Below are 14,866 nucleotides of genomic sequence, written 5' to 3'. Positions count from 1 at the left end.
GAACCCTGTTCAGTCGTGTGCCATCAAAAGGCCATGTTTATAAGCAGAAAAAAAGCAGCAGCAGCCTCAGCTGTTGGAGAATTCTAAATTGTGATGCTTGTTTTAACTGAAAATTGAGAAAAGGCTTTGCAGGTTTCACACATGATGTGAGATTGAGGTGCCATAGCTTTCCATAGCTTAAAGTGGTTGAAAAAAAAAGCACAGTAATAAGACAAGGTTTTGAAGGAGCTGTTTTGTTGTCCTATCTTTTATTGTCCAAGCTTGTTATTTAATAGAATGAGCCATTTTCTTTTTCTCTTAAACTTTCATCAAATTTTTATATATGTCACAGTTTCAGACATGTGTGAGTGTTTCAGTATTAACTGATGACAAATTTTACTTTTTCAGTTGATATTAGTTCCCAGAAAATGAATATCATTTATCAGTTATTTATTAGTTTTTACAATTTTAAATATCCAGACACCTTTGTAACTAGTTATTGTCTGGACTGAATGTTATTTTACACTGAATTTTTTGGGAAGAAGAGAATCAAGAATTCAATTCTGGGGTTGGAATAATTGGAGGTAAAAAATTTAATTACTTCTCCCTGTAGAATAATATTTAAGACAGAGCTTTTTGATGTAGTGAATAAGTCATCCTTATGCTGTATTTTAGATTAATGTTCATTATTCTAATAAAAGCTTTTTAAAAAAATTACTTGGAGAAAAAGAAACAAATCAACCAACTCAAAGAAGTAGGAATCAATAAGCGATTCCTAAGGGACCAGGTTGGCATTTAGCCTTAAATCATTTTTCTTGTTAAAACTTCTCAGACTGTAATTAAGACATTCTTAATTTATTACTTAATGTTTCTTTCTTTTTGGTCATATTCTCATGAATCTTAGATGTGGGTAATCATGGAGATTTTTCCCCCCAGCTTAAAGATACTATACCTTTAAGAGTTTGTTTTTGAGAGTCACTGGAATTATTCAGCAAAGGTGAAAAAAAACAGCGTTACTCCAGTACATTACTGAGTGTCCAGAGATGAATAAATCACAATTTCTGCCATCCAGGAACTCACAGTATAGAAGAGATGAGAGAGACACATGCAAATTAGTGAAATATAGTCTGGCAAGTGCCATTAGCGGTGTAAGTAGAACACGCTTGAACCACAGATGGGCAAGCATTGCTCTGTTCATACCGTGGAGTGTCATTAACGGTTTGGAGGCCTGGACAGATCAGGGAAAGCCACATAGAGCAGGTAGGGCTTGAAAGATAAGTGGGGATTCATTGGGTGGATGAGAGGAAGAAGGGAGCCCAGGCAGTGGGAATATATGCACAGATACAAAGGCTTTAAGGTACATGTGGAGGCAGGATAGCATAGGGGAAAGAGCGTGCTTTCGAGCCAGGAATGTCTGGGTTCAAGTCAGTTTCTGTCCCTTGCCTGGGGGCTAATGGGCAAGTTCCTTAGTGACTCTGGGTTCACATTTCTTGTCTGTAAGACTAGAGACAGTATTATCCAGGTGGGTTAAATGAGAAACAAAATAGGTAGTTCTATGAAAGAAAGAATGGTAGATATAGCCAGGTTAGGGGATGTATGGGAAAGCATTTTAATAACTCTAATGGACAAAACTAACTTTTGACTTTTATCTTTGTTGTAGGTTAAAGCAGCCACTGGAGAAGAGGTGTCGGCTGAGGATCTTGGAGGGGCTGATCTTCACTGCAGGTGAAACAGAAGCAATTGTTTTTCCTCAGGATTGATTGTCATTGGTCTGTTTAAAAGAAATTTCAGATTATTTTTTCCAAGTGTTAAAGTTCCCAGATCAAACCAGTTTACTTATTCTAGATCTGCAGTTTTGGGGTTCAGTTCTTTAGTGTTTCATTTCTAAGAAAGAGCATCAGGTTTTTATTATAACCTAGAAAGACTGGGGAGACAGATTTATAATTTATTTAACAAATATACATTGAACACCTGTTATGTACCAGGCACTGTTTAGGTATTCAAGGTAATAAGATAGACATTGTCTTTGATCTCAAGAAGTTTATTGTCTAGTCAGGGAGGTTTGTTTCACATCCTTCAAAATAGAGCATAAATGTGTATATATGATAAGGGCCACAAAAAAAGAAGTATCGGGAAGGCGTATAGAAGGTAGAGCTAACCCAGTGGCATGCAGGCATTATGACATTGCTTAATTAACACTTGTTAAGTGGAGTACAAGGTGCTGGATGGTAAGCCATGATTCAACAATAGACCATAAGAGAATCTGAAATAGAGAAGTTTACAAGTCACAGGTCCTAGAGAAATTACACAGCACACCTTGAGGGACCACATGAGGTGGTCAAGCCAGAGTGCCCAGAGATGAGACAGGACCTGGGGTACACGTTTTTATTAGGGTCGATGATTGGAGTGCTTTGGGGTCCCCTGACTAGGGCTGGATTGGTCAATCAAACCAGAAGATTGGGGGTACTGTTAAGTTCCTTGGAGATTGTATATAAGCATACCCGCCATGAGAGGCAGTGGAGACTGTTGATCTTAAGGGCCGTTGGGGAAGCCATTGAGAACTCACATTTGCCCATGACTGAGCTGCTACCTAGGTCTTGCTTGAGGAGCCCGTGTCCATTCAAGGTCCCTGCAGGCTGCATGGAATACTGAGGAATAGCTTAGCTAAATGCTCAATAAGAGGGAAACACTGAGCTTGTTCTCTGAGAAGGGAAAATATCCTGCTTTGTGGCATCTGCCAATTTGTATTCCTGCTTTGTGGCATTTGCCAATCTGTGTTTGTGGTATAAATTATCCCACTATGCCTGATTTTAAGCTACCAATGATACGCCACTGATCGTGGCATCAGGAAGAGATACATATAATTGGCTCTTGTGAGTCAGGCATGAGCCAGCTCCATTACATCACTGGTTGGTCCATTAGTTCAGGAGTAAGAATACCACCATCTACCTACTAGAATTTCATGAGGATTAAATGAGATATTATGTGTAAATTGCTTGAAATAATACCTACTTTAAGTACCTATAAATGTTAATTGCCATTATTATCATTGTTTATCATCATAATAATCAGTATTCTTATGAGCAATTAGGAAATCATTGAAGAGTATTAAGGACAGATGTGCTATTATCAAATCTTTCATTAGACAAATCCCTCTGGTTACTTAGTAGCTTGGCAAGAGTATATGCGGGACCAGTTGGATGGTTGTATCAACAGCATAGGTGCTGCTGGCTTAAATGGTTATGGTGGTAGTGAAGGTAGGAAGGGGGTAATCACATTTATACTCTATTTTAGAGGTAGCATTGAGGGATTTGTTGATGGATTTCATATATGGGGCACAGGAAAGTGAGGTAACGAAGATGATGATATGAAATGGTTTTATTCCCTGAGTCTGGGAGGACTGGAGGAGGGCCAGAGTTGGGATGCAACAGAAGGATCAAGTGTTGCTAAGTTAGAGATGCTCCAGACATCCAAGTAGAGATGCTGAGTCGGCAGTTAACTATAAGTGTCTGGAGCCCAGATCAGTGCTTAAGAATCAGCAGCACAGAGGTGGAATTTAAACCATGGGACTAGGTAAGTCCACCTCCAGCTGAGTGTAGATAAGGAAAAGGGCCCAGGACTTAGACTTTAAAGAACCCAGACGTGAACGGCAGGTAGATTTAATCACTGATTTCAGTGGCCTGGGAGGTGCAGTAAACCTTTCTTTGCTCCGCCGTACCAGCAACCAGGAAGGCAGGTGGCGGTAGGAACAGTCTAGTGAGTGGGAGAAGGAAAATATGTACATTTCCACTCTCCTGTCAAAGAACACTGCTATGCCTTTTGAAGAGCTGGCTAAGGGACCTATCTCTGCCTCAGTTTTTTGTTCACTCCTTTCTCACTGAGCACTTACTGTGGATGGATGAATTATACTAAGTGTTATGAATAATGCAGAAGAATTTCAGGCCTAGTCCCTGCCCTCAAGGATTTATAATTTAATTAGGCAGATAAATGAATGAACTAAAAAGCAATTACAGAGCGAATATGCTAGCTTGCATCCAGTTAGGGAGTTTGGGATTGACATGCACGCACTGCTATATTTAAAATAGATAACCAGTAAGGACATACTATGTAGCACAGGGAACTCAGCTCGATGTTATGTAACAACCTAAGTGGGAAAAGAATTTGAAAAAGAATTGATGCATACATATGTATAACTGAGTCACTTTGTTGTATACCTGAAACTAACACAACCTGTTAATCCACTACTCCAATATAAAATCAAAAGGTGAAAAAGTTAGGGGTGTAGATTCTAGGATTCGCCTTCCATTTGCCTCACTTGTTACCCTTGTGACTAGACAAACTACTAAACTTCCCAGAGCCTCATTTCCTCCTGTGTCAGATGGAGATGTGAATTGCTTCTGCCTCACCGCACACTGTCTGTGGCATACTAAGTGCTCTATTACTGCCAGCTATTATCATTAATAATAGCTTGTTTAAAGTCATGTGGATTAGGTGGTGATGGCTTTTTTGGGAACAGTGTCATAAAATTTACTAGTCACAAGTTGCTTTGGTTCTCTCTCTTGTTATAAATAAATACATATTTGTACATCTCTGATTTGTCATCCTTAGTAGTTAATTTGACACAAAGCTTTACATAATAGAGTGTCTCATCAAAAGTTTCTCTTTCCTACTATTTTGGTAAATACTAGGCAGTTTTTAAAAAGACATTTTATTTTAAATATTTACCGATTGGGAAGCAATCTCTTCTATTTCTCTTTGCTTACCGAGTTACTCTAGTGTAGATAGAAGTCAGTAAATGCAGCTGATATTATGTGTGAAGTGTTTGAAAGATACGGTCAGTTGTAAAATGCCTTATTAAGTTGAAGAAACTGAAGGGTCTACCATTTGCAAAGGTTTTGGAGGACACATGGTCCCTGCTCTTACTGAGGAACATCCAAGCCCAAAGTGGACAGTGACATGAAACCTCTGTGAGCGTCCTATTCTGGACTTATCTCCCAAGGATTTGGTCTTTTCCTTAGACAAGACATCAAAATTTGGACAATGGCAACTTAGTCTTTGCTCATTTGTTGTTGTTTAGTCACTTAGTCATGTCTGACTCTTTGCTACCCCATGGAGTAGCCCACCAGTCTCCTCAGTCCACGGAATTCTCCAGGCAAGAATACTGGAGTGGGTTGCCGTTCCCTTCTCCAAATCTTTGCTCATAAAATAAACTAAAATTCTATTCTTTTCAGGTATATATTTTTGCCTGACTCTATAGTCCTTATTAAAATATTTCATTAGAAAGTCATAGCCATACATCTACAAGTGAAATAACAAGCCATCTAAGAACCAGAGTCTGCCCGTGCTTCATTCACATTGAACTTGAAATTGAGAAGGAACTTCCATGGCGCTTTAGCACAGTTCCCCGTTATCAGTGCCCATTTTCACCATTGATCTGAGGGACAGTGTCTTCAAGCCTTTGTGTGTGCTACCTGCGACAGCTTGCTCTGGTGATGTAACTTGATAAGGGAGGCCTCAGAAATGAGAAGTCACAGTTGGCATCTTCACAGTTGATGACGATGATGAAGTCGTGATCATCTTCACAGTTGATGAAGGTACACAGTTTGTACCTCTGTGAGGTACAAGCAGTTGTCGTTACCAACTACATCATGAAAGTGGGCAGCTGAGGTTCAAATTTATCATATGCAATTTTATCTGCGGTGTATGGGATGAGCATCAAATAGAAATTCTTGTCAGTAGGCCCTGTGGTCTACTAGAAGAAAGTCAGGATTGAGAAATATAAGGTGAGGATTCTTATGCAGCTACTCGTGGTTCTAGGGCAAGGTATATAACTTCTGGGTACCTCAGTTTTTCCTGTTTGTAAATCAAGATTAATAATACTGTTTTGCCATGGACGTCATGAAGATCAAATTATATGACGGTTATTAAAGTGTTTTAGGAGCAAAAAGATGTCATCCTTAGATGAGAGAAGATTCTTGGGGTTTAAGATATTTAATTATTTTCCTTTTCCCTGTTCTGATTATTTTAGTGTGCTTTACTCTGTAGAAAGTCTGGAGTAAGTGACTACTACGCTTTGGATGATAATCATGCCCTTCACTTAGCTAGGAAGATTGTGAGGAGTCTAAATTATCAGAAGAAAATGGATGTGAGTTGAATTTGTTCTTACATTTTTTAATTTTTCCAATGCATTTCGGCTTATATCACCTTAAAATAATATCTTTAAACATGCTAATGTTATCATTCTGTATTTCTGCAGGTTACCATTGAACCTTCTGAAGATCCTTTATTTCCTGCTGATGAATTGTATGGAATAGTTGGTGCCAACCTTAAGAGGAACTTTGATGTCCGAGAGGTGTGTAAAGTGGAACTGTGAGCTATAAGCTATGCTGTCATAGTTTAAGGCATGTGTTTAAACTTTGTGTGAATTAGTAAGCTGTATGTATCCATTTTCAAAGCTGAAGTCTGTTTTATATATGGGACATAAAAGGGAAAGATATCTTACTAAAAGAAAAAAGGGGGAACACCTCTTAATTATCAGCAAGTTTTCACTGCACGATGCCTAAGCTTGCTTTGTTCATATTTAGTGCTCTGTATTCCTGTGGACATGAGGAAAGATGCAGGACAACGTTATAATTTCCAGCTATTTCTTTTTTGGGTTCTTATTTCGGGAAATGGATGGAATGTCAATGAGTCATTGAAAGAAAAAACATACCCTTTTAGATCAATAGGACATGAACAAAGGATTAGACTTTTGATTACAGTTGAAGATGTTGCTATGGTTACAGATTGTCTTCCATGGTCTAGGTCGACAGTTTTTAGTGCTTGCATACAGCATGTAATCTTTTCTGGCAGAATACTTTTTAAATTAGGAAATTGTCCTAATATCAGATTCTGTGCCTTTAATATTTTGTTATGTTTCCTCTTGACTATAAAACTATTATGTGCTAATTGTGAAAAATATAGAAAATACAGAAAAACAAAAATTGCTTATAATTCCACCATCTAGAGAAAGCAGCCAATATTTTGGTATTTTGGCTTAATGTGTGTGTATACATTTTTGTGTAGTTCAGATAGTATATACATCTATACTAGGAGTGGAAATCAATGCTTAAATTATAAACATTTCCCCATTACTTAAAAGTTCTTCATGAAATATTTTTTTGTAGCTAGGTCCTCATTCTTATACTAGTACTTGGTGACATGGCAGGCACTCAGTAAATATATTTTTGGATGAATTGATGAATGTAATATCCAACTTATGGATGTGAGCAATTATTTATTTAGGAAATACCCTATTATTGTTAGAGAGTCTTAAATCCTGGATTTTAATGGAGCTTCAACTGGTACTTCACTTTGGCAAGGTAACTTAGTTAACTATACATTTTAAAATTAGGTTTTCAGTTTGACTTCTCAGTTAATTACAGGCACAGAGAAAAAATGGTACTTACAGGGATGATGTCCCTGAAAAATGAGTTGTTCTAATAGTTAAGTTTTCTAGATGGCTAAGGATTCATTCTTTCAAGCATAATCACTTTTTTCATATATTTGACAGTATTTATTGCATGCTTTTTCTGTGAAGATACTATTTCAGGATCCAGGGGTAGAGAAATAAGCAAAACAGATGCAAATCCGTGCCTTTGTGGTAGTTCATCTTTCTTTTTTTTAAACAGTATTTCAATTTCATCTTAATTGGTATCTTTTTATAAAGATAAACTTCTGCCTTCTTAAATTGAATCCTAGCTTATTCATGTTCATCACTGTGATGATAATTTATTATATTTTTCTGTAATAGCAAATAAGCCTTGTTTGGAGATCTTATTAGCATATGGAGCTGTGGGAATGCATTGGGGTAATTGAAAAACCCAGTTCTGGCCCTTGTTTCCCTAGTCAGTGGTCTTGGGATTGAACCTCTGAGCATTGATTTCCACTCCTACAAATAGGAACAATATCATGTGATATGTCTGCTTCCTAAAGTTTACTTCTTTGGGAAGATGAGTTAGTATATTTTATGTAGTTGAATGAGCTTCACCATAAAGCAAATAGAAGGGAGTTTCATGTTAAGTGGCCCCAGGTTTCTCTGACCTTGAGTGATTTTACTTTCGTATGGAAGAATGGTCATTGTCATATGTTTGTTTTTCAAAAGGTGTAATTTTAGAGCTCCATAGCACTTAGACAACTGTTATGTCCCCATTATATTATTGGACCTTTTAAGGAAAATAACTAAAACATAATTCAAAGTAAGTTATTCACTCATTTTTCAGCCTTTGCATCTTGTAAAATATGTCTTTGATTGACATGGTAAGCAGGGAAAAGGAGGTTTGAATTGGACTGAAAAAATGATGCATAGCATCTAAAATAGGTTCTGAAAAAATTTGGAATATGCTTCAGGTTTAGAACACTTTGAAATAGTCCTGATGTTTAATGCTGAGCATTGAGGATTATCTGGTAACTTTGATTTCTATAGATTAATTACATGTATATGTACATGTGTGTATGTAGAAATACCTGTCAGATTCAGAATCAGTGAACCTTTATTGAAGACTTAATAACAGCTGCCTTTCAGGGAGTGCCAGGCAGTGTGCTTTATTATTAGCACTTAAGTATTATTATTATTAAACAGATGGGGAAACTGAGGTTTTGCGGATTTTAGGTAACCAGCCTATGACTCCAGTTTCTCAGTGATGGAGCTGGGAGACGTTGGGAGTCAGAGCTGGTTCTTTATCTCAGCATTATTTTCTTAGATTCCTTTGTCACTAGTTCATCACACTTCACAACTTTGTTCTATGTCTGCAGAAGTGGGAACTGAGACTCAGGGGGGCTAATTGACTTACTCCAGGGCACACAGATGACCCACAAATTTTACGTGATACCTTAGGTTGGAGCCTAAGTCTTCTGACTCTAAGGCTGGACCTTTCTTTCTTTCTTCTTTTTATTTTAATGCAGTCTCTTAATTGAAGTATAGTTGATTTACAATGTTGTGTTAGTTTTAGGTGTACAGTATACTGATTCAGTTTTACATATATGTAAAATATGCATATGTGTGTGTGTGTACACACATATATTCTTTTTCAGATTCTTTGCCCTTTAGGTTATTACAAAATATTGAGTATGCTTCCCTGTTCTATGCAGTGGGTCCTTGCTTTCTGATTGAATCCCTGGCCCTCAGCTAATACATTTGACAGATCTTGAAGCTCTGAGTCCAGTAACCAGCCCTTATAGTCTCTGCTTCTCTGCTTCTCAGCCCTTGTAGGATGCCATGTGATTCAGTTCAGTTCAGTCACTCATTCGTGTGTGACTCTTTGCGACCCCATGGACTGCAGCACACCAGGCTTCCCTGTCCATCACCAACTCCCGGAGCTTCCTCAAGCTCATGTCCATGAGCTCACGTCCGGTGATGCCATTCAACCATCTCATCCTCTGTCTTCCCCTTCTCCTCCCACCTTCAATCTCTCCGAGCATCAGGGTCTTTTCCAATGAGTCAGTTCTTACCATCAGGTGGCCAAAGTATTGGAGTTTCAGCTTCAGCATCAGTCCTTCCAATGAATATTCAGGACTGATTTCCTTTAGGATTTACTAGTTGAATCTCCTTGCAGAGAGTCTCCAAGGGACTCTCGAGTTTTCTCCAACACCACAGTTCAAGAGCATCAGTTCTTCGGCGCTCAGCTTTCCTTATAGTCCAACTCTCACATCCATACATGCCTACTGGAAAAACCATAACTTTGACTAGATGGACCTTTGTCAGCAAAGTAATGTCTCTGCTTTTTAATATGCTATCTAGGTTGGTCTGTGACCAACCTAGGTTGGTCTAGGTTGGCCATGTGGTACTGTTGCTTTTATAGTGAAGTGTAATATCAGGACTCAGAATGACTTCAGGGCATTAACCATACAAGTCAAGTGAAATTCTACTGAGATTTTCTGAACAGGGTGAAATTTTGCGAAAGTGACAACTTCATTAAGAATTTGTTTTCCGTATGAATAACTTGAATGCAGAAAGCCTTTTATAATAAAATTTCTCAGGGACATTGTTATTTTTTCCTCTTAGGTCATTGCTAGAATCGTGGATGGAAGCAAGTTCAATGAGTTCAAAGCCTTATATGGAGACACATTAGTTACAGGTATAAAGATGAAGAATTGAAAATATGAACATTTTGTGATGCTTTGAAAACAAATGATCTCTTGTCTCACGCCTCTGATGCACTTGGCATGAGCTTTGTTATTTAGAGCAGTACAAATGTGTGAGTCAGTATTCAAGAGGAAGTGTTTTGTAAGGATCATTTGCAGCTGAATGGCTTTATGAATCCAGAGTTGAAAATCATGAGGGCAAAGTCCTATGGTCCAGGCCCTTATTCTGTAACTTTGTGGCCTTAGCTGTATAAAAAGCTTCTTATCATTGTAAAATTAACAAAATATTTGTAGTTCTTTTTATTTCTCTGGATAGCTATAATTGTTTTGAAAATTTCAGCATGGTCTTCTTCATTCTTTAGTCTTCAATTCAACTGTGAAGTTTCATGTGATGTTTTAGTTTCCCAGAAAACTGTAGACTGAGTTAAACCTTCTCACTGTCTCTGTGTAGATCTTATGTTGATGTGCACAAATACTAGACTGAGAATACAGGACAGAATATCAAGTCTGAAAAAGCAAAATAAGAATATTTATAAAAGTTAATTCATTTACCTAAAGTGTTGTTTGTAGGCCTTTGGAAAAAAAAATATTTGAAACATAGACACCAGATCCATGATAATCTGTCTTGGACAAACAGCAAAACAAATTTAGGCATTTTATATGGTCTTGTAGAAGCTCCAAAATGTAGTAGTTAATCTGAAGATAACATATCAGAGTAGAGATAACAAGTAGCTGCAAAAATCCAAATTGCAAATATACATTGAGGTTTAAGGATAAGTCACAGCACTTTCTTCTGTTCTGATTTATGAGCAAGAGAAGGGTTCATACTGGGAGTGGAATTTATGTGTTTGTATGTAGGTGTTTAAGTGATTAAGAGCCTTTTGTTTGATATATAGACAGGATTTGTCACCAAAAAGCTCAGGATGTAACCCTCATTGGGCAGCAGTTTAAAACAAGTCAGAACTGTTTCAGCTTCTTTCTTGAAGATGGATGGGCTGTCTTTGTCATCTCTTTTTATGTATTTGCCCTGGACTTGCTGAAAGATTTATGGTACCTTTGCCCCCTAAAATACCAGAGTTATATCTACTTTCCTCCATTTCTTTTAGTCTGTATTGGAATTCAAATAAGATTGAGGGGAGGCGAGGGGAGTGAGAGGAAGAAGAGAGGAATGAGAGGTGGAGGGAGGAGGGAATGAGCGGTGAGGGAGGAGGGAGAGAGGATGAGGTGGGGAATGAGAGGGGAGGGGGCGTGAGTGGGAGCAAGGAGGGAGAACAGATTTCTCCAAGGATCTGGTGCTGTTGGCGGTTCTTACAGCTTTCCTCCTGCCCCTGCACTTAACCAGAGGGGTTTCACAGACATTTCACTGTTTTGTTTGACCCATAGGAAGTTGGTGAAGATGTTCCCTTCATGGGTAGGTGACCCTAGTGTAGCGAGGGATGTGCCTACTCAACAGAACTAAGGATGGATGGAAAGTCTCAATAGTTAACAGGGCAGAACACCTTCAGGGTTGGCACCTTATTGCTGAGACAGGGGCCAGATGCCCAGCTCTTTCTGTGGGACAGGCCAGGACTGAGTGGACTGCTAGAGCTCTGGGCAAGTTTGCCCCTCTCTGAACTGCCTCTGTAAGTGGCAGTGCCATTTAGGGGGTGCAGCATAGGGTTTTGGCTGGGATTTTAGTCTGAAAGGTCAGGAGAAATATAGGTGACCATCAAATCAGTGTTTCATTTTATCACATTAAATAGCCATCAGTTCACTTCAGTCACTCAGTCGTGTCTGACTCTTTGTGGCCCCATGGACTGCAGCACACCAGGCTTCCCTGTCCATCACCAACTCCTGGAGCTTGCTCAAATTGATGTCCATTGAGTAGGTGATGCCATCCAACCATCTTATTCTCTGTTGGTTATTCTTAAATAGCCATAAGAATTTTTAAAAACAAATCAAGACAAAGCCAGAGAAAAGAACTAAAGTAAGTCTTAAGGTTGACATTCTCTCTTATCCATTCACTTTTTGAGCACCTGCTTTATGTTGGGCCCCCTGCACTGGGGGTCTTAGCGGCAGCCTGTCCAGCTTGAGCTTGGAGACGGAGCCTGGTCCAGGAACTGGTGGCATACTTCTGTGACCCACTCTCACAAGCCCAGTTTGTTGATACTTGGCTACCAGCTACTTGACACCTGTCTGTATTTCAGTAGGTTTGGAAATGTCTCTAGTCACATCCTTAACATTTACAAAATAGCATCTTAGAATCACCTAAAGTATCTACTTCTCAAAATAACAGGGTTTTCGTCACCATTTTTCTTCTCTCTTACTTCTGGTATGTGTGTGTGTATGTGTGTGTATGTGTGTGTATGTGTGTGTATGTGTGTGTGTGTGTGTATGTGTGTGTATGTGTATGTGTGTGTATGTGTGTGCGTATGTGTGTGTATGTGTGTGTGTGTATGTGTGTGTATGTGTGTGTATGTGTGTGTGTATGTGTGTGTATGTGTGTGTAGTGGGTATTTGGAGTGGTAGTGGAAGTGGTGGTGAGACAAAAACAAAACTTGTGAAAGGGAGGAAGAAAAAGATGCAAGCAGAGAGAAAAGGGAAGCGGGGAGATACATTCTTCTAAGTTTAACTGTATTTCTTACCTTCAGCTCGGTTACCACCAGGCTTGATTGTTCCTGCTTTTTGAAAAGATTTGTCTTTGCTGGGTTTATCCCCTTTATTTCAAAGGGATATCATTAACACAGGTATTTTAGGGCAAGCTGGTCACTTGAAACTGGCTGATAACTCTGGACACTGACCTTTTAAGGGGTCCATGTCTCTGACTTGTTCTGGTTCAGAATACTCTCTGTGTCTGGTACATAGTACATGTTCTTACATACATGTTATGTGAGTGAATGGATGACACACTGGCCCAATCATCTAACCAAACCTGTCGATCAGACAAGTGGGTAATTTACTTTACATGTGACACAACCCTTTCAAGAAAGCATAAATCCAAGACTTTAGTGCTTTAGAAATAAATCGTGCCCTGAGCTGTTTTGCACCATAGATGAAATCTCTACCTTTTAAACATTGATTTGAAATTAAACAATGTATAAATATGTCTGCTTGTTGTGAATTAAAAGCCCTCTGAAATACATACATCTTTTTTTTTTCCAATTTTCTTTTGAGGATTTGCTAGAATATTTGGATACCCAATAGGTATCGTTGGAAACAATGGAGTTCTCTTTTCTGAATCGGCAAAAAAGGCAAGTACTGTTAAAAATGTTCCAAGGTTTTCATGTTTTAATTTAAACATATCAAGTAATGAGTGAAAATTTATTGCATGGAAGCTTTCAAATATTTAACCAGATGCCTTAGCAAACACAACACTGTGTGTATGTGAGCATGTGATGATGTATGTGTGTGCATATTTGTTTGAGACAGCTTTATGAAGGTTTACATAAACATGATGAACTGTCTTGAGCACTATTAAGATACAAATGACTGTTTTAGGAAAGTTCTAATACTTGAATTATAACTGCTATGGATTGTGTGTATATATTCTAAGAATATGGAAATACTTGTCTTGATAGTATTTCATGCACTTGAGGGATTCAGAGCTATTAATACAGTTCTTATAGTTCTGAGACGTGATCTGCTCTTATTCTATCCTGTCATCATTTTAACCTGATTATATTTTCACTTTTTGGAAACAGGAAGATAGTGAGAAGTGTTACTGAAGCTCTGGTTTTAAGAGAGGAAATTAATGAATACCTTTTTGGTTCAGTATTCAGTTTCATACATCATTGTTTCATTATTTACCTAAACTTGGATAAATGTAATGCATGTACTTATTTGATAAAATGTTTTCTTAAGAAAATAAAAATGTTTAGTGTTTTGTTTTTCCTCTTCATAAGGTAGATAAATAATAAGGTGAAGCGTCTCTTACTGAGGCAATTAAGCACTTTCATACCCTAATTAGGAAGAATTTGTCTTTGGTGGAACGTTTTACCAGTAAAGTTGGTTTCTGGATTCTGTATTCATTGTCATTTCCCCACTGTGTTTATAAGATGAAAGTAAAGTAAAAATAAAGAACAGAAAAGTCAGCTACACTCTTAGCAGAAACAAGAGTAGCATTTTATTGGGTAGCATTTTATTATATTCCTTAGTTTTGTTTTTAATTCCCTCTCTTTAAAAAACAAAAAACAAAAACCAGAATGGGTACTGCCATTTATAGAGAGATTTTGCTTGCTTTCATTTAATAGTGTGTATAGTGAGTGTTTCCTAAAATACTAAATATTCCTAATACAGTGACTTTTAATGACTGTATAATATGCATATTTCAATAGAGAATGTGTCAGACTGGGGTCAGCAAACTCCACCTCATTTTATTTGCTGGCTTGTCACAGATAAGCCCAGGAGAAGAGCTGTGTTTGGCCCCAGTCTGACATTTCATTTGTTGAAGTTAAGCCACACAAGTCTGTGTGATTTCTTCATCCTTGTATTTGAGGTTGAGCAATTGCTTTGCCATCTTGTACTTGCCAAGGCATTTTCAGCTAAGTTAAAGGCATCTGTGAATAGAGAGTAAAATATGAAACAAATGGTTTACTTGTTCTTTTACTCATATAATCTTTAGAAAAATAGGGAAAGGAATATTTTTGTGTCATTAACTAATTTCCTTAGCTTAAGGTTAAAGGGTCTCTAGCACTTATCTAAAATCCCATTTATTTGAAACACGTTGGTAGGAAAGATATATTTTACTATAACCGTGGTGCATGAAAGAATTTCAGATGATCATCAA

The 14,866-nt window shown here is 38.0% G+C and overlaps 1 protein-coding gene across 1 annotated transcript in view; it reads left to right on the top strand.

The window, feature by feature from the left end:
* MCCC2 (methylcrotonyl-CoA carboxylase subunit 2) overlaps positions 1-14,866 on the top strand; it is a 78,368-nt gene that overhangs the window by 50,682 nt on the left and 12,820 nt on the right. Inside the window, exons 8-12 of the mRNA XM_043887415.1 lie at positions 1,640-1,704; positions 6,025-6,124; positions 6,236-6,331; positions 10,022-10,094; positions 13,255-13,331. Coding sequence (XP_043743350.1) covers positions 1,640-1,704; positions 6,025-6,124; positions 6,236-6,331; positions 10,022-10,094; positions 13,255-13,331 — 411 coding nt within the window. The remainder of the gene's footprint in view (positions 1-1,639; positions 1,705-6,024; positions 6,125-6,235; positions 6,332-10,021; positions 10,095-13,254; positions 13,332-14,866) is intronic.

Source organism: Cervus elaphus, chromosome 25 (assembly GCF_910594005.1).
Source record: "Cervus elaphus chromosome 25, mCerEla1.1, whole genome shotgun sequence".
In the NCBI taxonomy this organism is placed as follows: Eukaryota; Metazoa; Chordata; class Mammalia; order Artiodactyla; family Cervidae; genus Cervus; species Cervus elaphus.
Note: the sequence above shows the minus strand (reverse complement) of the source record. Positions and strands in the feature narration are given on the sequence as shown.